The sequence below is a fragment of the Fringilla coelebs genome (assembly GCF_963513975.1).
Source record: "Fringilla coelebs genome assembly, contig: SCAFFOLD_343, whole genome shotgun sequence".
In the NCBI taxonomy this organism is placed as follows: domain Eukaryota; kingdom Metazoa; phylum Chordata; class Aves; order Passeriformes; family Fringillidae; genus Fringilla; species Fringilla coelebs.
In genome coordinates, this window is record NW_028167473.1 from 21,891 (window position 1) to 41,611 (window position 19,721).

Sequence of the window (19,721 nt, forward strand, 5' to 3'; positions counted from 1 at the left end):
ACAAAAATAATAAATAAATAAAAGCCTCCTTGGCAGTATAAGGGTGAAGGAGATGCCAGGCTCACCCTTCTCTGAGTTATCTGGTCCTAAGGTACAGAATGAAGTGCCCTGAAATGCACATTTAAACGCTTAAAATGCTGGCCCTCAGGGCCCCTCTCGGCTTCTGTGAGTCATCCTGAATCCCTCTCCTTTGCCCCTCAGCCCCCTCTCAGCTCCTGTGTGTCACCCTTAGCCCCTCTCCTTTGCCCCTCACCCCCTCTCAGCTGCTCTCAGCTCCTGTGTGTCACCCTCAAGCCCCCCCATACCCCTCAAGCCCCCTCTCAGCCCCTCGGTGTCACCCTCCAGCTGCCCCTGCCACCCTCAGCATCTCTGTGTGTCACCCACTGTCCCTTCTCCCTGTTCCTCCCTCAGCTCCCAGCCTCTGCCACTCTCAAGCCCCCCGTTTGCCCCTCAGCCCCCCCTCAGCTCCTGTGTGTCACCCTCAAGCCCCCCCTTTGCCCCTCAGCCCCCTCTCAGCTCTTGTGTGTCACCCTTATTCCCTCTCCTTTGCCTTTCAGCCCCCTCTCAGCCCCTCGGTGTCACCCTCCAGCTGCCCCATGCCCCTCAAGCCCCCTTTCAGCTCCTGTCTGTCACCCTCAAGCCCCCTCTTAGCTGCCCCTCGACTCCGGAATGTCACCCTTAGCCACTCCCCATTTGCCCCTCAAGCCCCCTCTCAGCCCCTCTGTGTCACCCTTATTCCCTCTCCTTTGCCCCCCAGCCCTCAGCCTCTGTCACCCCCAAGCCCCCCCTTTGCCCCTCAAGCCCCCTCTCAGCTCTTGTGTGTCACCCTGAATCCCTCTCCTTTGCCCCTCAAGCCCCCCTTTTGCCCCTCAGCTCCTGTGTGTCACCCTCGAGCCCCCCCTTTGCCCCTCAATCCCCCTCTCAGCTCCTGTGTGTCACCCTTAGCCCCTCTCCTTTACCCCTCAAGCCCCCTCTCAGCTGCCCCTCAGCCCCAGGTATCACACAGCAGACACGGAGCTTTGTTTTGGAACAGTTTTTTTATTGTAAATTAACGTTGGTTCTCAGTAGATATAAAAGTGAGAAACTCCACAGGTTTCAGTCTTTTGCACACACATCCCCCCACACCATCCCTAAGAATTCCAACACCTTTTGGAGCTGTAACACCCCTTTTTAGGGGAGGGAAAAAAAACCCTTCTGTACCCTCAAACCCTCCCTTTCTTTTTCTAACTTATTTCCCCCCTTTCCTGCATTTTTATTTCGTTTTCTTCTTTCTTCCTTTAAGAAAAGAAAGAGCCCCAGCCCCTCCAGCCCCCCCAGTGACCACACGAAGCCAAAAACTCCTCTGTGACCATTTAATTTTGGGGAGGGTCCTCACTGCCCCGCCGTGACTTTTCTGGGTCATTTGGAGCCTTCTCGCCACCCTGGGGTTTTTTGGGATCCTTTTCAGCCTTGGCCTTGCCCCCCGGGCCCTTCTTGGGGTCGCTCTGAGCTTTTCCCTCGTCCCCCAGGCTCTTTTTGGGGGTCCCCCCATCCTTGTCCTCCTCCCCCAGGCTCTTTTTGGGGGTCCCTCCATCGCTGTCCCCCCCCTTGGCGTCGATGGCCGCGTGTTCCCTCCGCACCAGCTCCTCCAGCTCCTCCTGAGGGGAACACGGGGGGTTCAGGGGGGTCCCACGAGGCTTTGGGGGGCAGGGGGGACCCCCAGAGTTTGTGGGTGGGGGGCAGTACCTTCCAGCCCAACAGCTCAGCCAGAGCCAGGCACCCGCTGTCGCAGTCCCCCAGCCAGGCCACGTCCCTGGGCAGACACAGGGACCCCACAGTCACCTCGGGGGGACCCCAAAAATCCTGGGGGGGCCCCTAGGATCACCTTGAGTGGCCCCCAAACCACCCTGGGGTGTCCCAAACTTCGATGGAAGTCCTCAAAACCACCCTCAGGGGTCCCCAAAGCCACAGGAGGGGTCCCCAAAACCACCCTGAGGGTCCCAAAACCACTCTGGCGGTCCCCAAAACCACCCTGAGGGTCCCAAAACCACTCTGGGGGTCCCCAAAGCCACGGGAAGGGTCCCCAAAACCACCCTGAGGGTCCCAAAACCACTCTGGGGGTCCCCAAAGCCATGGGAGGGGTCCCCAAAACCACCCTGAGGGTCCCAAAACCACTCTGGGGGTCCCCAAAGCCATGGGAGGGGTCCCCAAAACCACCCTGAGGGTCCCAAAACCACTCTGGGGGTCCCCAAAGCCACGGGAGGGGTCCCCAAAACCACCCTGAGGGTCCCAAAACCACTCTGGGGGTCCCCAAAGCCACACTGGGGGGCCCCAAAACCACTTTGGCGGTTCCCAAAGCCACGGGAGGGGTTCCCAAAACCACTTTGGGGGCCCCCAAAACCACGGGCTGGGGACAGAGCCCTCCACCCACCTGGCCATACCTGTAGGCCTTGTCTGAGTCAAAGTCCATCCCACCAAAGCCCATCAGGGACATCAGGGGGTCACTCTGGGGGGGACAAAGGGGGTGACAAGGGGGGCAGCTGCTCCCAGCGCCCCCCAGTGCCTCCCAGAAAGGTCTGGGGAGCAGGGGGACCCCCAAAATTCTGGGATTTGGAAGGTGCCCCCCAGCTCACCTGCCCCGTCTTCTCCTTGTTGATGAGGAGTCTGGGGGTGTTGGTGGGGACCCTGCAGGAGGGGGGCAGTCACAGGGGGCTCCCCAGGGTCTGGGGGGGTCCGGGAGGGGGTCTGGGGGGATCTCACCTGCCGATGAGGGAGGCAAAGGGCTGCACCTGCAGCGAGGTGCCCATGACGAGCAGCAGGTCCACCTTCTCAAAGTCCTGCAGAGGGGGGAGGGGGTGTCACGGGTGGGGAGGGGTCCCCAGGTCACCTCACCCCCTACCCCGGCCCCAAATCCAGTCTGGGGGGTGGGGCTGGGGCCCCCCAGACCCCACTCACCGACTCCAGGAGGGCAAAGAAGCGCGAGGGGAGGTTCTCCCCAAAAAACACGATGTCTGGGGAGGGGGGGGGAGGCAGGTCAGTGGATGGGGGGGGTGAAGACCCCCCCCAAATTCCTGCTGAGCCCCCCCCTCCCAGCCCCAAAACTCACCAGGTTTCACCAGTCCCTGGCACTTCTCACATTTAGGGACCAGGGAGGAGAAAATCCGCTCTGGGGAGGAAGAGGAGGGAGGGGCTCGGTGGGAAAAGGGGGCATTTGGGGGGGCAGGGGGGCATTTGGGGGGGCACAGGAGCATGGAGGGGGGGCAGTGTGATATTCTGAGGGGCACAGGGGCGTTCAGGGGGACAACAACCTGCTGTTCCCACCCCGTGGCAGAGCAGCAGGTGGGGGCACCCCCGTGGGGACTCAGGGGGCTTGGGGGGAGTCCCCAGAGCCCCCCGTACCTCTCATCCAGGCCAGGCATTCAGGGGGATTGGGGGGGGGGGGGGTCCCGGGGGGTCCCCAGAGCCCCCCGTACCCCTCATCCAGGCCAGGCACTCAGGGGGATTGGGGGCGGGGTGGTCCCGGGGGTCCCCAGAGCCCCCCGTACCCCTCATCCAGGCCAGGCACTCAGGGGTCTTGGGGGGGGTCCCAGGGGGTCCCCAGAGCCCCCCGTACCCCTCATCCAGGCCAGGCACTCAGGGGGATTGGGGGGGGGGTCCCGGGGGTCCCCAGAGCCCCCCGTACCCCTCATCCAGGCCAGGCACTCAGGGGGATTGGGGGGGGTCGCGGGGGTCCCCAGAGCCCCCCGTACCCCTCATCCAGGCCAGGCACTCAGGGGTCTTGGGGGGGGTCCCGGGGGTCCCCAGAGCCCCCCGTACCCCTCATCCAGGCCAGGCTGTAGCTCTGGCGGCACGAGGCCCGCAGGCAGTGCGAGGTGAAGAAGGTGCCGTGAGCCTCCACCAGCAGCTCTGGGTCCAGCCCCGCCACTCTCTCCAGGGTGTCGATGTTCTGGGGGGGCCCACGGGGGGGTCAGGGGGTCCCCAAAATCCCCGTGACCCCCGTCGAGCCGGGGAGAGGGGGGTGCCTGTCCCACCTGGGTGTAGCAGCGCAGCAAGAGCCCCTTGTCCTGCAGCAGCCGCATGAAGTAGTGGCACACCGTGGGCTGGGGGGGAATTTGGGGGTCGTTGGGGGGTCTCTTGGGGCCCCCTGATTTTGGGGGGGCGGTTTGAAGGAGGTTTGGGGGTGTTTTACCTTGAACTGCCCCGGGTAGAGCTCACGGGCAAGGGCGAAAAAGGGCTCCGGGTGTTTCTGGGGGGCACAGGCAGCTCAGGGGGGGCTCCCCAGAGAAACCCAGGGCCCCCCCCCAGAATTTGGGGAGGAAGGGGGGGATACCTTGAAGAAGCCAATCTCGAAGATGGCCTCGGGGTAGGGCAGGTTGTAGCTCTGCAGGTTGGAGTAGAGCCCGGTGCCGGGGGAGCGGAAATCGGGGATCCCGGCAGCTGGGGGGGGGGTCAGGGGGCGTCAGGACCCACCGCGGGGGTCCCCGAGCCCCCCCCGGCCCCCCACCCAGAGCACTCACAGGTGGAGATGCCGGCGCCCACCATGCACACGACGTTCTTGCCTGGGGGAGGAGGGACACCAAGGGGTGAACCCCAAATTCACCCCAAGAACCCCAAAACCGCCCCCTCCCCCCAGAGCGAGCCCCCGAATCCTCCCCCTGTGCTCGCTGTCCCCCCTCCGTGCCCCGTTTCCTTGCTGCCCCCTCCCCGTTCTTGGTGCCCCCCGGTTCCGGTCCCGGTGTCCCCGCAGCGGCCACTCCTCAGGAACCGGCCCCGGTCCCGTTCCCACCCCAAATTCCCGTTCCCAGCCCCGTTCCCGGTGTCCCCACAGCGGCCACTCCTCGGGAACTGGCCCCGGTCCCGTTCCCACCCCAAATTCCCATTCCCAGCCCCGTTCCCGGTGTCCCCACAGCGGCCACTCCTCAGGAACCGGCCCCGGTCCCGTTCCCACCCCAAATTCCCGTTCCCAGCCCCGTTCCCGGTGTCCCCACAGCGGCCACTCCTCAGGAACCGGCCCCGTTCGCGTTCCCGCCCCAAATTCCATCCCCGGCGTCCCTACAGCAGCCGCTCCCGAGGAACCGGCCCCGTTCCCATTCCCGTTCCCGGTGTCCCATGCCCGCTGTCCCATCCCCGTTCCCGGTGTCCCATTCCCGGTGTCCCATCCCCGTTCCCGGTGTCCCATCCCCGGTGTCCCATCCCCGGTGTCCCATCCCCGGTGTCCCATCCCCGTTCCCCGTACAGCGGTCGCTCTTCATGAACCGGCTGACGCCCCGTTCCCGTCCCTGTTCCCGTTCCCATTCCCGGTGTCCCATCCCCGGTGTCCCATCCCCGGTGTCCCATCCCCGGTGTCCCATCCCCGTTCCCCGTACAGCGGTCGCTCTTCATGAACCGGCTCACGCCCCGTTCCTGTCCCTGTTCCCGTTCCCATTCCCGGTGTCCCATCCCCGGTGTCCCATCCCCGTTCCCAGTGTCCCATCCCCGTCCCCATCCCCGTTCCCCGTACAGCGGTCGCTCTTCATGAACCGGCTCACGCCCTGTTCCCGTCCCTGTTCCCGTTCCCGTTCCCGGTGTCCCATCCCCGTCCCCATCCCCGTTCCCGATGTCCCATCCCCGGTGTCCCGTTCCCGGTGTCCCATCCCCGTTCCCGTACAGCGGTCGCTCTTCATGAACCGGCTGACGCCCCGTTCCCGTCCCTGTTCCCATCCCCGGTGTCCCATCCCCGGTGTCCCATTCCCGGTGTCCCATCCCCGTTCCCATCCCCGTTCCCGGTGTCCCATCCCCGGTGTCCCATCCCCGTTCCCGGTGTCCCGTCCCCATCCCCGGTGTCCCATGCCCGGTGTCCCATCCCCGTTCCCGGTGTCCCATCCCCGTCCCCATCCCCGTTCCCGGTGTCCCATCCCCTGTGTCCCATCCCCGGTGTCCCGTTCCCAGTGTCCCATCCCCGTTCCCGGTGTCCCATCCCCGTCCCCATCCCCGTTCCCGGTGTCCCATCCCCGTTCCCCGTACAGCGGTCGCTCTTCATGAACCGGCTGACGCCCCGTTCCCGTCCCTGTTCCCGTTCCCGGTGTCCCATTCCCGGTGTCCCATCCCCGGTGTCCCGTCCCCGTTCCCGTACAGCGGTCGCTCTTCATGAACCGGCTGACGCCCCGTTCCCGTCCCTGTTCCCGTTCCCATTCCCGGTGTCCCATCCCCGTTCCCGGTGTCCCGTCCCCGTTCCCGGTGTCCCATCCCTGTTCCCGTTCCCATCCCCGGTGTCCCATCCCCGTCCCCGGTGTCCCATCCCCGTTCCCGTACAGCGGTCGCTCTTCATGAACCGGCTGACGCCCGCCAGGCTCAGCTCGTCCAGCACCGGCTCCGCTCTGTCCCCGCCGAGCCCCAGGGTCCGGGACAGCAGCGACCGCAGCAGCTCCACTGCGGGGGGACAGCCAGCGAGACCCCCTGAGTGTCCCCAGATGTCCCCAAGGCCCCCGAAGTGTCCCCAAAAATCCCTTAAGCGACCTCCGGGAAATCCGCAATGTCCCCAAACGTCTCATTCCGACCACCCTGTCCCAGAAGGTCCCCAAAAGTGTCCCCGAGGTGTCCCCAAAGGGTCCCCAGGGTGTCCCCAAAGGGTCCTCGAAGTGTCCCCAGGGGGTCTCCGAGGTGTCCCCAAAGAGTCCCCGAGGTGTCCCCGAGGTGTCCCCAGGGGGTCCCCAAAGAGTCCCCGTGAGTCCCCAGGGGGTCCCCGAAGTGTCCCCGAGGTGTCCCCAGGGTGTCCCCAAAGCGTCCCCGAGGTGTCCCCAAAGTGTCCCCAGGGGTCCCCGGGGTGTCCCCAAAGGCCCAGCCCGGGGCCCCTGCGGCCACCACGGGAGCCCGGCGCCCCCAGACCCACTGTCAGCGTCGGCCGAAGCGCCCGGCTCGGGCTCCGAGACCTGCGGGGAGGAGTGCGCGGGGTCACCGGCGTGCCGGAGGCGGTCACCGGGGTGGGGACCGGGGGGGACACCGGGGGCGTTACCGGAGACTCGGCGTCCTGCTCCGCCTCCTCCTGCCGGGCACGGGGAGCTGCGGGGACGCTGGGAGGGTCCCCGAGGGGGGCGGGAGGAGAGGAAGCCGCACCCCCCGGGCCGCTCCCGGCCCCGCCGGCCCCGCCGCCCCCGGTACCGTCCCGGTCCGCCATGGGCGCGGCCTGCCCGCACCACAACTCCCGGCGTGCCCCGCGGCGGCGCCTGTGGGCGGGGGGACGCACGCGCAGCCAGACGAAGGGTGCTGATTGGCTGAAGCACCCGGAAGCGAGGGCGCGGACTACGGGTCCCGGAAGGCGCCGGGGCGGGGATTCCCCGGCCCGCGATGGCGGCCGCGGCCTGAGGCGGCCCCGGCGATGGCGGCCGCGGCCCCCGCGGCCCCGGCAGCCCCCGGCGAGGCCAAGCGCCCCGAGGGCGACGAGTGGTGCGACAGCGGGCTGGGCTCGCTGGGCGAGGGGCCGCTGGGGCCGCCGCTGCCCGCCAGCCCCGCGGCGGAGTCCCCCGAGCCCCTCGCTGACCCCGCGGCCTGGCTGCGGCACGTCCTGAGCTTCGTCACCGAGGAGGGCGACACGTGAGGGCGGGCAGGGACGAGGGAACCCCCCCGGGGTCCGGGCGGGACCCCCGCGCACACGCTGGGCTTGGGGGGGGTCACGGTCCTGCCTCTGCCCGCGGTTCCGGTGCGATCCCCCCGGGAGCGCCGCAGCCCTCAGGCGGGGGTCCCTCGGTAACGGCCCAGGAGCCTCAAAACCCCCCCGGACCCTCAATAATCCCCCCAGGACCCCCAGTAACAGCCCAGGACCCCCAATAACCCCCCAGTAATGGCCCAGGACCCCCAATAACCCCCCAGTAATGGCCCAGGACCCCCAAAACCCCCCAGTAATGGCCCAGGACCCCCAAAACCCCCCAGTAATGGCCCAGGACCCCCAAAACCCCCCAGTAATGGCCCAGGACCCCCAATAACCCCCCCCCCCACACACACACACTTTTTTGGGCACTCCCCTTGGGTCTGGGGGTGTCATTCGTGTTTTGGGTGCCCCATTTGGGTCTGGGGGTGTCAGTCCTTTATTGGGTGCCCCATTTGGGTCTGGGGGTGTCAGTCCTTTATTGGATGCCCCATTTGGGTCTGGGGGTGTCAGTCCTTTACTGGGTGCCCCATTTGGGCCTGGGGGTGTCAGGAGCCCCCTGCCCAGCCCGTGCCCCCCCCAGGGCCCTGCACCTGGCCGTGATCCACGAGCACCTGGAGTTCCTGGAGTCCATCCTGCGGCACACGGAGCACTCGCCCTACCTGGACCTGCAGAACGACCTGGGCCAGGTGGGACGGGGGAAATTTGGGGGGCCCCGGAGGAGCTGGGAGGGAATTTGGGGTCACAGCAGCGGGGCGGAGCTGCAGGGAGGGGGGCTGGGGGGGGGGGGGTGCCTGGTGGGGAATTTTGGGTGGGGTTTGACCCCCCTCCAAGGTGTGACACACCTGCACCCCCCAGTGTCCTGCACATCTGCAGCTGGGGTTTGGGGGTGATGGTGATGTTTTGGGGTGATGGTGACGTTTTGGGGTGGTTTAATCCTATTTCCCCATGCAGACCACCCTGCACATTGCCGTGGTGCTGGGGCTGGAGTTTTGGGGCGATGTTTTGGGGTGGTTTAACCCCATTTCCCCGCAGACCGCCCTGCACATCGCCGTGGTGCTGGGGCTGGGGTTTTGGGGCGATGTTCTGGGGCGCTGCTGGGGTTTTGGGGCGATGTTTTGGGGTGGTTTAACCCCGTTTCCCCCGCAGACCGCCCTGCACATCGCCATGGTGCTGGGGCTGGGGTTTTGGGGCGATGTTTTGGGGTGGTTTAACCCCGTTTCCCCACAGACCGCCCTGCACATCGCCGTGGTGCTGGGGCTGGGGTTTTGGGGCGCTGCTGGGGTTCTGGGGCGATGTTTTGGGGTGGTTTAACCCCGTTTCCCCACAGACCGCCCTGCACATCGCCGTGGTGCTGGGGCTGGGGTTCTGGGGTGATGTTTTGGGGTGGTTTAACCCCTTTTCCCCCGCAGACCCCCCTGCACATCGCCGTGGTGCTGGGGCTGGAGTTTTGGGGCGATGTTTTGGGGCGGTTTAACCCCATTTCCCCGCAGACCGCCCTGCACATCGCCGTGGTGCTGGGGCTGGAGTTTTGGGGCGATGTTTTGGGGTGGTTTAACCCCGTTTCCCCGCAGACCGCCCTGCACATCGCCGTGGTGCTGGGGCTGGCCGGGGCCGTGCGGCGGCTGCGGGCGGCGGGCGCGGCCGTGGCCGTGCGGGAGCGCGGCGGGCACACCCCGCTGCACCTGGCCTGCCGCGAGGGTCACCCCGCCTGCGCCCGCGCCCTGCTGGGGGCACCCCCCGACCCCCGGGACCCCCCCCGGGACCCCCGGAAGGAGGAGGAGGAGCGGCGGGCGCAGCTGGAGAGCGTCAACTACGACGGTGGGGCGGCAGGAGGGGCGCGGGTTTGGGGGTGGGGGGACGATTTTGGGGGGTCATGGGTTGGGGGGATCATGTGGGTTTGGGCTCGTCGTGGTTTTTGGGGGGGGGGGGGGGCGGTTACAGTTTTCCGGGGTTTTCCGACGTTTTTGTGGGTGGGGGCACGGCTCGGGGGCATCACACAGGTTTGGGATTTACGTTTTGGGAGGAAGGTGGGTTTTGGGTTTTTGGGGGGAAGGGGGGGGGTCGCGCTGTCTGGAGGGAGGGGAACGGCTTGGGGCGGGGGTCCCACGTGCTCAGGCGGGGCTTTGGGACCCCCCATGTCCCCCCCACAGGTTACACCCCCCTGCACGTGGCCGTGCTGCGCCGGGACCCGGAGCTGGTGCAGCTCCTGCTCCGCGCCGGCGCCGACCCCGACCGGCCGGTGGGTGCCCCCAAAAAACCCCCCAAACAAACCCAAACCGGGGCTCCGGGGGGGTCCTCGCCGCCCCCTGACCCCGCCGTGCCCCCCAGGAGCCGAGCTGTGGCCGCAGCCCCCTGCACTTGGCCGTGGAGGCGCAGAGCCCCGAGGTGGCTGAGTGCCTGCTGCGGGGGGGGGCGCGGCCCGACCCCCGCACGTTCTCGGGGTTCACCCCCCTGTACAGCGCCCGGCGCCGCCCCGACCCCCGCCTGCCGCCCCTCCTGCGCCGCTTCGGCGCCCGCGACCCGCCCAGCAGCGACAGCAGCGACAGCGGCGACAGCGAGGGCGGGGCCGAGGACAGCGAGGTCAGTCCGGGACCACACCCGTCCTGTCCCCTGAGACCCCTCCCCGGGCAGACCGGGGGGCTCCGGGAGGGCCCCCAAACCCCCCCAAGCCCCCTCAAACCTTTGTCCCTCCCCAGGACGAGTACGACGACATCGTCATCAACAGCAGGGGCTGCCCAGCCTGAGGGCCCCCCCGGAGCCTCCCTGGATGGACTTGGGGGACCCCCTCAAGAGGGGGGCTCACCCCCTAAAATCCCGGGGGAGCCCCAGGGGTTGTGGGGGGCGGTGGGAAATAAAGCAGAGGCTGTGCCACAAAGGAAGGAGAGGTGTGACAATGTGGGGACACCTGTGTGGGTGCAGGGGACAGGTATGACACTGGGGCGATGTGTGGGGAGGGGGAACGACACCTGTGTGAGTGCAGGGGACAGGTGTGACACTGGGGGACACCTGTGTGGGTGGGGGAGACAGGTGTCACTGGGGGACGCCTGTGTGAGTGCAGGGGACAGGTGTGACAGTGTGGGGACACCTGTGTGAGTGCAAGGGACAGGTGTGGCACTGGGGGACACCTGTGTGAGTGCAGGGGACAGGTGTGACGCTGGGGGACACCTGTGAGTGTTCAGGAGACACAGGTGACCCTGGGGAGCACCTGTGTCCCAGACACATCTGGAGCAGAGCACACACCTGTGTGAGTGCGGGGGACAGGTGTGACATTGGGGGACACCTGTCACACACACCTGGAGCAGAGCACACACCTGTGACCGGGGGCATTTCCAGTTTTTATTCCCGGTTTTGTCACTTCGGGGACACCCCGGGGACAGGGGGCGGGGCTGTCACAGTCCCCTGTGCCCTCCCGTGTCCCCTGTCCCGCGTCCGTCCCGCGCTGTCCCCGCTCCGTCTGCGCTCCATCCTCCTCTGTGGGGCCCCCTCCCCTCAGGGCCCCCTCCCCATTTTGGGGGGCCCCCCCCGGGCTGGTTGGGGCCGATGTAGCGCAGGAGGGGCGCGGGGGGCCGGGCCAGCACCTCCCGCCCCACCAGCGGCTGCAGCACGGGGGGCACCCGGACCCGGCCATCCTGGGGGGGCACAGGGGGCAGGGTGAGCCCCCCGGAGTCCCCAGACCCCCGCGGGACCCCCCCCAAATCACTCACCGGCAGCTGGTTGCACTCGAGGAGCGCGATCAGCATCCGGGCCACGGCGCAGGCGGTGCCGTTCACCTGAGGGGGGGGCGCGGGGTCAGGGGGGCCGAGAAACCCCAGCCCGCGGTTTTGGGGCGCTCCCGGGGGTTTGGGGGGGCACCCACCGTGTGGGCGTGGCTCAGGCGGCCCCCCTCCCCGCTGTACATGATGTTCAGCCGCCGGCTCTGGTAATCGGTGCAGTTGGAGGCGCTGGAAATCTGGGGGTGAGCGGGGAGAGGGGTCAGGGGGTTTGGGGCACCCCCTCCTCCTCCACTCCTGGGACCCCCCAAAAGGGGGGTCCTGACCCGGCAGCAAGGGTGAAAATAAAGGGGGCCATAAACAGGGAGAGAGACGCCATCCTGGGCGCCTCTGGAATTTGGGGCTTTCCCAGAATTGTTTGGATTCTCCCCAAATTATTGGGGCTCTCCCCGAATTATCAGGGTTCTCCCCAAGTTATCTGGGCTCTCCCTGAATTGTTGGGGTCCCAGACCCCCCCTCACCTCCCCAAATTTGCCCCGTCCAGGCATCCAGGCCTCGATGTCGAACTTGCGGTAGGCGGGGAGCCCCAACTCCTCCGTGGGCATGTCCAGGACACTGGGGGGCCCGGGGGGGGGACAGTTAGGAGGGATTTCGGGGGTCCCACGGATTGGGGGGACCCCCCCCAAATCCCCCTCACCGGTAATGGAGCCCCAGGTCCGAGAAAATCTCCTTCTGCAGCCCCAGGAACTCGTCCAGCAGCTCCTCGCTCTCCGTGCCGCGCTCGGCCGCCGTCACCCCGAACATCTCCACCTTTGGGGGGGCACACGGGTGACCCCCCCGCCCCTCCCTCCCCCAGGGCTCCCTCCCAGTGCTCCCAGTACCTTGGTGAACTGGTGCACTCGATAGAGCCCCCAGGGCTCCCGGCCCGTGTCGGTCTCGGCGCGGTAGCAGGTGCTGGAGCACACGACCCTGGGGGGGGACGTGGCTCAGGGGGCCCCAAAACGCTCCCAGGGAATTGGGGGAGGATCTCCACGAGGGGAGGGGTCCCTGGGGGGGACAGAGCCCCCCTGTACCTGACAGGCAGGTCCTGCAGCTGCACAGCATGGTCCATGAAATACCCTGGGTGGGGGGACACAGGGTCACCCCCAAATCCATCTGCCCCCTGGGTGGGGGGACACAGGGTCACCCCCAAATCACCCCCAAATCCATCTGCCCCCCCCTTCTCCCTCTTTTCCCCCTATTTTTTAAAATTTTTCTCTCATTCTCCCCCAGTTTTCCCCATTTTCACGTGTATTTTCCCCCATTTTCCCCCAGTTCTCCCCCTGCCCCCGGGTTTTCCCGATTTCCCCCCGTTTTCCCCCATTTCCCACCTGCAATTCCCACCTCCGAGGTCCCGGCCAGGCACAGGTCCTCGAAGCGCGCGGGGTCGATGGTGTAAACTTGGGAGGGGGTGGCGCTGGGCTGGACCCCGCAGCCCTCCTGGGGGGCACAGGGGGGGTCACCCGGGACCCCTGGGGGGGCAGGGGGGGCAGGGGGCTCGGGGGACACTCACGAAAACGGCTCCTCGCAGCAGGTCCGGCACCGTCATGGGCAGGAATCCCTGGGACAGAGGGGGATCAGGAGACTCCGACCCCCCTGGACCCCCCAAACCCACCCTGGATCCCCCAGACCATCCCAGACCCACCCTGGATCCCCCCAGACCATACCTGGATCCCCCCAGACCCACCCTGGACCCCCCCAAGACCATCCCAGACCCTCCCTGGATCCCCCAGACCATCCCAGACCCTCCCTGGACCCCCCCAGACCATCCCAGACCCTCCCTGGACCCCCCAAACCCACCCTGGATCCCCCAGACCATCCCAGACCCACCCTGGATCCCCCCCAGACTATCCCAGACCCTCCCTGGACCCCCCCAGACCATCCCTGGATCCCCCCCCAAGACCATCCCAGACCCTCCCTGGACCCCCCAAACCTCCCTGGATCCCCCCACACCATCCCTGGGACCCCCAGACCCTCCCTAGATCCCCTCAGACCGTCCCAAACCCTCCCTGGATCCCCCCAGACCCTCCCTGGACCCCCCAAACCCTCCATGGATCCCCCAAGACCATCCCAGACCCTCCCTGGACCCCCCCAGACCCTCCCTGGACCCCCCAGACCCTCCCTGGACCCCCCAAACCCTCCATGGATCCCCCAAGACCATCCCAGACCCTCCCTGGACCCCCCAAACCCTCCATGGATCCCCCAAGACCATCCCAGATCCTCCCTGGACCCCCCCAGACCCTCCCTGGACCCCCCAGACCCTCCCAGGCTCCCCCCAGGCCCCCCCCACCTTGCTGAGCAGCTTCTGCAGGGTGAAGGTGACGAGGGCGTGCTGGAGCAGGGCCCCCGCCCCACACAGGTAATAGGAGCGATGGCCCGACACGTGGGACAGGCGCCTGGGGGGCGGGACGGGGGGGGACAGGTGTGGGACAGGTGTGAGGCAGGTGTGCAACACCTGGGGACACCCCCCAGCCCACACAGGTAATGGGAGCGATGGCCCGACACGTGGGACAGGCGCCTGGGGGGCGGGACGGGGGGGGACAGGTGTGGGACAGGTGTGAGGCAGGTGTGCAACACCTGGGGACACCCCCCAGCCCACACAGGTAATGGGAGCGATGGCCCGACACGTGGGACAGGCGCCTGGGGGCGGGACGGGGGGGGACAGGTGTGGGACAGGTGTGAGGCAGGTGTGCAACACCTGGGGACACCCCCCAGCCCACACAGGTAATAGGAGCGATGGCCCGACACGTGGGACAGGCGCCTGGGGGTGGCACAGGTAGAACAGTGCTGGGCCAGGTGTGGGACAGGTGTGGGACAGGTGGCACAGGGCTGGGACAGGGCCGGGCCAGGTGTGTCCCCTCCAGGTGTTGCTCACCTCTGCCGGATGATGTCCAGCCCCTCCCCCAGCTCCAGGTGTCCCTTTGGCTTGAAATCAAACACTGGGGGAGGGGGGAGGGACCTCGGTCACTTCTGTCACCTTGGTGACCCCAGACCCCCCAAACCCGCCTCCCAAATCCTCCAGAACCCCAAGACCCCCCCAGACCCCCCAAACACCCTCCAGGAACCCCCAAACACTCCCCAGCCCCCCAAAACACCTCCCCGACCCTCCCAAATGCCCCCCAGGACCCCCCAAACCCCCCCAGCCCTCACCTGGTTTCTCCCCAGCCCCCAAAAACACCTCCCAGACCCCCCAAAACCCCCCAACCCCCCCCCAGGACCCCCCAAACCCCCCCAGTCCTCACCTGGTTTCTCCCCAGCCCCCCAAAACACCTCCCAGACCCCCCAAACCCCCCCCAGAACTCCCCAAACCCTCCCAGGACCCCCCAAACACCCCCCAGCCCTCACCTGGTTTCTCCCCAACCCCCCAAACCCCCCCAGGACCCCCCAAACCTCCCCCCAGCCCTCACCTGGTTTCTCCCCAACCCCCCAAACCCCCCCAGGACCCCCCAAACCTCCCCCCAGCCCTCACCTGGTTTCTCCCCAACCCCCCAAACCCCCCCAGGACCCCCCAAACCTCCCCCCAGCCCTCACCTGGTTTCTCCCCAACCCCCCAAACCCCCCCAGGACCCCCCAAACCTCCCCCCAGCCCTCACCTGGTTTCTCCCCAACCACCTCGAGCAGCCGGGCCTGGCTCTGGTCCCCAACGGGCTGGGGGGGCACAGGGGGGTTTGGAGAACCCCAAATCCCCACCGAGGGGGGACAGGGGGATTTTTGGGGGGTCTCACCAAAGCAGAGTGGGCTTGGGGTGAGTTTGGGGTGATTTTGGGGAGGTTTTGGGGGTCTCACCACAGCGGGATTGGTTCTGTCGGCTTGGGTTGGTTTGGGGTGATGTTGGGGAGGGTTTTGGGGTCTCACATAGCGGGGTGGGTTCTGTTGAGTTGGATGGGTTTGGGGTGATTTTGGGGAGGTTTTTGGGGAGGTTTTTGGGGTCTCACCACAGCGGGGTGGGTTCGGATGGGTTGGGTGGGTTTGGGGTGAGTTTGGGGAGGTCTTTGGGGTCTCAGCGGGGTGGGTTCTGTCGGGTTGGGTGGGTTTGGGGTGATGTTGGGGAGGTTTTTGGGGTCTCACATAGCGGGGTTGGTGCTGTCAGGTCAGGTGGGTTTGGGGTGATTTTGGGGAGGTTTTGGGGGTCTCACCACAGCGGGGTGGGTTCTGATGGGTTGGGTGGGTTTGGGGTGATTTTGGGGAGGGTTTTGGGGTCTCACATAGCGGGGTGGGTTCTGTTGAGTTGGGTGGGTTTGGGGTGATTTTGGGGAGGTTTTTGGGGTCTCACATAGCGGGGTGGGTTCTATTGAGTTGGGTGGGTTTGGGGTGATGTTGGGGAGGTTTTGGGGGTCTCACCACAGCGGGGTGGGTTTTGTTGGGCAGCTGTAGGGCCCCCAGGTAGAATCTCTGCTCCAGGTCGGATTCCTCGGCCTCGAGCGCCCGGAGCTGCCCCCGGAGGCTCCGGCCCCGCTCCCGCAGCGCTGCCAGCCCCGGGTGCTGCCAGAGGGCCACCGTGAGGGCCTGGGGGGCCAGGACCCCCCGGGCCCCCCCAAAATCCCATTCCTACCGTCTTGGCCGCTGCCTTGTCGTGGGAGGCCTGGGGGAGGAAAGGAGTCAGGAGGGGTCTGGGGGTCATGGAGTGGGTCAGGGGGAAAGGGAGGGGGATCCTGCGGGGTTCCAGGGGGCACTTGGGGGGTTCCAGGGGGCACTTGGGGGGTTCCAGGGGGCACTTGGGGGGTCCAAGGGGTCACTTGGTGGGTCCCAGGGGTCTCACCATGATCTCGCGGACCCCCTGGGCCACGCGCCCCTTCTCGGCCTCCAGCTGGGCGATGCCATCGCGCACCTTCCCCAGTCGCGACCACGTCCGCACCTGAGGGCGTGCCCGGGGGGGCGTGGCTCAGGTGGGCGCGCCGGCCACACCCAAACTGGGGAGGGTGTGTTTGCACACACAGGCCCCGCCCACCCCAAGCACAAGCCGCGCCCCCCGCCCTCAGGCCCCGCCCCGCCGTTCCCGCCACTCACGATCTCGCGGAGCGCGGCGCCCCCCAGCGGCCCGCGGCGCCGCTCCACGTCGCGCTCGCTGAGCGCGGTCACGTCCAGCTGCGGCCGCGCGCTCAGCCCCTCGCGCGCGTGCTCGTAGAGCCGGCTCCGCCCCGCCGCGGCCCCGGGAGCGGCCCCGGCCCCGGCAGCGGTCCCGGCAGCGGCCCCGCGCCGCCCGCCCGCCGCCCGCCCCGCCGCGAGCAGCGCCCGGCGCGCCGCCATCTTGGGCACCGGCGTGTGGGGTCACGCGGGGGAGGAGCCGGGGGCGGGGCCGGGCACGCGCGCGAGCGGCGCGCACGCGCACGGGCGGGCTTGGCCACGCCCCCGACCGCAGTTTGGGGATCCCAGTGACCCTCAGTGACCCCCCCCGTGACCCCAGTGACCTCAGTGACCCCCCCGTGACCCCAGTGACCTCAGTGACCCCCCCAAGTGACCCCAGTGACCCCCTCAAGTGACCCCAGTGACCTCAGTGACCCCCTCAAGTGACCCCAGTGACTCCCCACTGACTCCAGTGACCTCCCCATGACCCCCAGTGACCCCCCACTGACCCCTGTGACCTCCCTGTGACCCCCCAATGACCCCCGTGACCCCCCAGTGACTCCAGTGACCCCCCCAGTGACCCCTGTGACCCCAGTGATCTCCCGGTGACGCCCCCATGACCCCCCCAGTGACCTCCTGGTGACCCCTATGACAGCCCAGGGTCATCCCATTCTCCCCACGACTCTTCCCAGTGCCTCCAGTACCCCCACGACCCTTCCCACTCTCCCCACCACCCTTCCCAGTGCCCCCACCACCCTTCCCAGGACCTTCCGTACCCCCACCACCCTTCCCAGCCTCCCCACCACCACTCCACACCAAACCCCCGCACTTGCATCCGCTCCACCTCACCGCCACACTTTATTCCGAACTTTATTCACCCAGGCTGGGCCCATCCCCGCCCGGCGCCCCCATCCCCACCGGGCTCACCCCCATCCCCAGCCCGGGCTCGCCCCCATCCCCACCGGGCTCGCCCCCATCCCCACCGGGCTCACCCCCATCCCCACCGGGCTCACCCCCATCCCCACCGGGCTCACCCCCATCCCCGCCCGGCGCCCCCATCCCCACCGGGCTCACCCCCATCCCCGCCCGGCGCCCCCATCCCCACCGGGCTCACCCCCATCCCCACCGGGCTCACCCCCCTCCCCACCGGGCTCACCCCCATCCCCACCGGGCTCACCCCCCTCCCCACCGGGCTCACCCCCATCCCCAGCCCAGGGCTCACCCCCATCCCCACCGGGCTCACCCCCATCCCCAGCCCAGGGCTCACCCCCATCCCCACCGGGTTCACCCCCATCCCCAGCCCGGGCTCACCCCCATCCCCAGCCCGGGCTCACCCCCATCCCCACCCCAGGGCTCACCCCCATCCCCACCGGGCTCACCCCCATCCCCACCGGGCTCACCCCCATCCCCAGCCCAGGCTCACCCCCATCCCCACCGGGCTCACCCCCCTCCCCACCGGGCTCACCCCCATCCTCACCGGGCTCACCCCCATCCCCACCGGGCTCGCCCCCAGCCCCCGGCGCGGGGCTCCACGCTCATTTCTTGGGCTGCACGTGGGCGCAGTCGTGCTTGCCGCGCACCACGGTCAGCTTGACGCCGGGCAGGTCCTGCGTGCGCCCGCCCTGCAGCAGCACCACGTGGTGCTCCTGCAGGTTGTGGCCCTCGCCGGGCACGAAGGCCACGGCCTCGCGGCCCGAGCTCAGCCGCACGCGCACGCAGCGCCGGTTGGCCGAGTTGGGCTTCTTGGGCTTGCGGATCAGGTTGCGCAGCACCACGGCCTTGAGCTGCGGCCGGCCCAGCGTGGCGCCCGGCTCGCGCGGAGGGGGCGCGGGGCAGCCCTGCCGGTGCATCTGGTTCAGGGTGGCCATGGCGCGCGGCCGCGGCGCGGGAGGAGGCGGCGGCGGGAGCAGCGGGCCGGGGGCTGCGGAGGGGATGTGGAGAGGGGTCAGCGCAGGGGGCTCGGGGGCTTGGGGAGAGCCCTGAGGGCCCCACAGGGACCTTCCCAGGTGTCCCCAGGACCCGTCCCAGTGCCTTCAGTACCGCCAGTGTCCCCACCACCCTTCCCAGTATCTCCAGGACCCTTCCCAGTGTCCCCAGGACCCTTCCCAGTACCGCCAGTGCCTCCAGTGTCCCCACCATCCTTCCCAGTGCCTCCAGTGTCCCCACCATCCTTCCCAGTGCCTCCAGTGTCCCCCACCACCCATCCCAGTGTCCCCACCACCCTTTCCAGTGTCCCCACCACCCTTCCCAGTACCGCCAGTGTCCCCACCACCCTTCCCAGTATCCCCAGGACCCTTCCCAGTGTCCCCAGGACCCTTCCCAGTACCGCCAGTGCCTCCAGTGTCCCCCACCACCCATCCCAGTGTCCCCACCACCCTTCACAGTGTCCCCACCACCCTACCCAGTACCGCCAGTGTCCCCACCACCCTTCCCAGTATCCCCAGGACCCTTCCCAGTGTCCCCAGGACCCTTCCCAGTACCGCCAGTGCCTCCAGTGTCCCCCACCACCCATCCCAGTGTCCCCACCACCCTTCACAGTGTCCCCACCACCCTACCCAGTACCGCCAGTGTCCCCACCACCCTTCCCAGTATCCCCAGGACCCTTCCCAGTGTCCCCAGGACCCTTCCCAGTACCGCCAGTGCCTCCAGTGTCCCCCACCACCCATCCCAGTGTCCCCACCACCCTTCACAGTGTCCCCACCACCCTACCCAGTACCGCCAGTGTCCCCACCACCCTTCCCAGTATCCCCAGGACCCTTCCCAGTGTCCCCAGGACCCTTCCCAGTACCGCCAGTGCCTCCAGTGTCCCCACCATCCTTCCCAGTGCCTCCAGTGTCCCCCACCACCCATCCCAGTGTCCCCACCACCCTTCACAGTGTCCCCACCATCCTTCCCAGTGCCTCCAGTGTCCCCCACCACCCATCCCAGTGTCCCCACCACCCCTCCCAGTGTCCCCACCACCCTTTCCAGTGTCCCCACCACCCTTCCCATTACCGCTAGTGTCCCCAGGACCCCTCCCAGTGTCCCCAGGACCCTTCCCAGTGCCTCCAGTTTTGGGGTTTGGGGGATTTTGAGGAATTTACGCACTGCAGCGCGGCAGCAAGGTGGCGGCCCTGAGCACGGCGCGGAGCGACATCTCCGAGGCTCTGAGGGGAGAAGGCGCGGTCAAAACGGCCCGGGGGCACTGGAATTCCTCAGGAATGTCCTAACGCCTCAAAAGCACCGGGGAGCAGCGGCACCGGAGCCCCCACGTTCCCCTCAGTGCGCCGCCATCTTGCCCAGGCTCCAGCACACCGCGCTGCGAT

General features: G+C 67.8%; 4 protein-coding genes across 6 annotated transcripts; 1 reads left to right on the forward strand and 3 right to left on the reverse strand.

Annotated features, from left to right (window-relative positions):
• Window positions 1–1,045: 1,045 nt before the first annotated feature.
• On the reverse strand, window positions 1,046–7,157 carry SIRT2 (sirtuin 2). Of its 3 annotated transcripts, none has more exons than XM_084227320.1 (15): window positions 6,971–7,157; window positions 6,848–6,887; window positions 6,271–6,387; window positions 4,497–4,538; window positions 4,310–4,416; window positions 4,169–4,225; window positions 4,011–4,043; window positions 3,796–3,925; window positions 3,086–3,145; window positions 2,935–2,990; window positions 2,740–2,816; window positions 2,613–2,664; window positions 2,421–2,485; window positions 1,726–1,792; window positions 1,046–1,637 (listed from the first exon to the last, which is right to left on the reverse strand). In XM_084227320.1, exons 1-15 carry the CDS (start codon window positions 7,130–7,132, stop codon window positions 1,353–1,355), a joined length of 1,350 nt encoding a protein of 449 aa, XP_084083446.1. In that variant the 5' UTR covers window positions 7,133–7,157; the 3' UTR covers window positions 1,046–1,352. The 3 variants fall into 3 exon arrangements, with proteins under 3 accessions (XP_084083446.1, XP_084083445.1, XP_084083447.1); XM_084227319.1 differs by having other exon boundaries at window positions 4,011–4,079; XM_084227321.1 differs by lacking the exons at window positions 6,271–6,387; window positions 6,848–6,887; window positions 6,971–7,157 and adding an exon at window positions 5,216–5,241 and having other exon boundaries at window positions 4,011–4,079.
• Window positions 7,158–7,279: 122 nt separating this feature from the next.
• Window positions 7,280–10,478, forward strand: NFKBIB (NFKB inhibitor beta). Its single transcript, XM_084227318.1, has 6 exons — window positions 7,280–7,548; window positions 8,184–8,289; window positions 9,175–9,421; window positions 9,754–9,842; window positions 9,932–10,183; window positions 10,300–10,478. Exons 1-6 carry the CDS (start codon window positions 7,334–7,336, stop codon window positions 10,345–10,347), a joined length of 957 nt encoding a protein of 318 aa, XP_084083444.1. The 5' UTR covers window positions 7,280–7,333; the 3' UTR covers window positions 10,348–10,478.
• A 448-nt stretch (window positions 10,479–10,926) lies between these two features.
• SARS2 (seryl-tRNA synthetase 2, mitochondrial) lies at window positions 10,927–16,599 on the reverse strand (the record flags this gene model as incomplete). The annotated part of the gene is made up of 16 exons (XM_084227317.1): window positions 10,927–11,232; window positions 11,308–11,373; window positions 11,460–11,552; window positions 11,835–11,928; window positions 12,011–12,123; window positions 12,195–12,282; window positions 12,387–12,432; window positions 12,684–12,792; window positions 12,866–12,913; window positions 13,643–13,748; window positions 14,228–14,291; window positions 14,946–15,000; window positions 15,694–15,834; window positions 15,905–15,934; window positions 16,112–16,207; window positions 16,360–16,599. The coding sequence occupies 16 exons, from the start codon at window positions 16,597–16,599 to the stop codon at window positions 10,993–10,995; spliced, it is 1,629 nt and encodes a 542-aa protein (XP_084083443.1). The 3' UTR covers window positions 10,927–10,992.
• Window positions 16,600–17,899: 1,300 nt separating this feature from the next.
• Window positions 17,900–19,700, reverse strand: MRPS12 (mitochondrial ribosomal protein S12). The gene is made up of 2 exons (XM_084227314.1): window positions 19,504–19,700; window positions 17,900–18,337 (listed from the first exon to the last, which is right to left on the reverse strand). The coding sequence occupies exons 1-2, from the start codon at window positions 19,550–19,552 to the stop codon at window positions 17,952–17,954; spliced, it is 435 nt and encodes a 144-aa protein (XP_084083440.1). The 5' UTR covers window positions 19,553–19,700; the 3' UTR covers window positions 17,900–17,951.
• Window positions 19,701–19,721: the final 21 nt, after the last annotated feature.

Coding starts and splice junctions, on each gene's coding strand:
- SIRT2 (XM_084227319.1), bottom strand. CDS start 7,132: ATGGCGGACCGGGACGGTACCGGGGGCGGCGGGGCCGGCGGGGCCGGG. Junction 4,226..4,309: donor TCGAGATTGGCTTCTTCAAG/GTATCCCCCCCT, acceptor TGTGCCCCCCAG/AAACACCCGGAGCCCTTTTT. Junction 2,665..2,739: donor TTTGCCTCCCTCATCGGCAG/GTGAGATCCCCC, acceptor CCCCTCCTGCAG/GGTCCCCACCAACACCCCCA.
- NFKBIB (XM_084227318.1), top strand. CDS start 7,334: ATGGCGGCCGCGGCCCCCGCGGCCCCGGCAGCCCCCGGCGAGGCCAAG. Junction 7,549..8,183: donor GTCACCGAGGAGGGCGACAC/GTGAGGGCGGGC, acceptor TGCCCCCCCCAG/GGCCCTGCACCTGGCCGTGA. Junction 10,184..10,299: donor GCGGGGCCGAGGACAGCGAG/GTCAGTCCGGGA, acceptor GTCCCTCCCCAG/GACGAGTACGACGACATCGT.
- MRPS12 (XM_084227314.1), bottom strand. CDS start 19,552: ATGTCGCTCCGCGCCGTGCTCAGGGCCGCCACCTTGCTGCCGCGCTGC. Junction 18,338..19,503: donor CACCTTGCTGCCGCGCTGCA/GTGCGTAAATTC, acceptor TCCCCTCCGCAG/CCCCCGGCCCGCTGCTCCCG.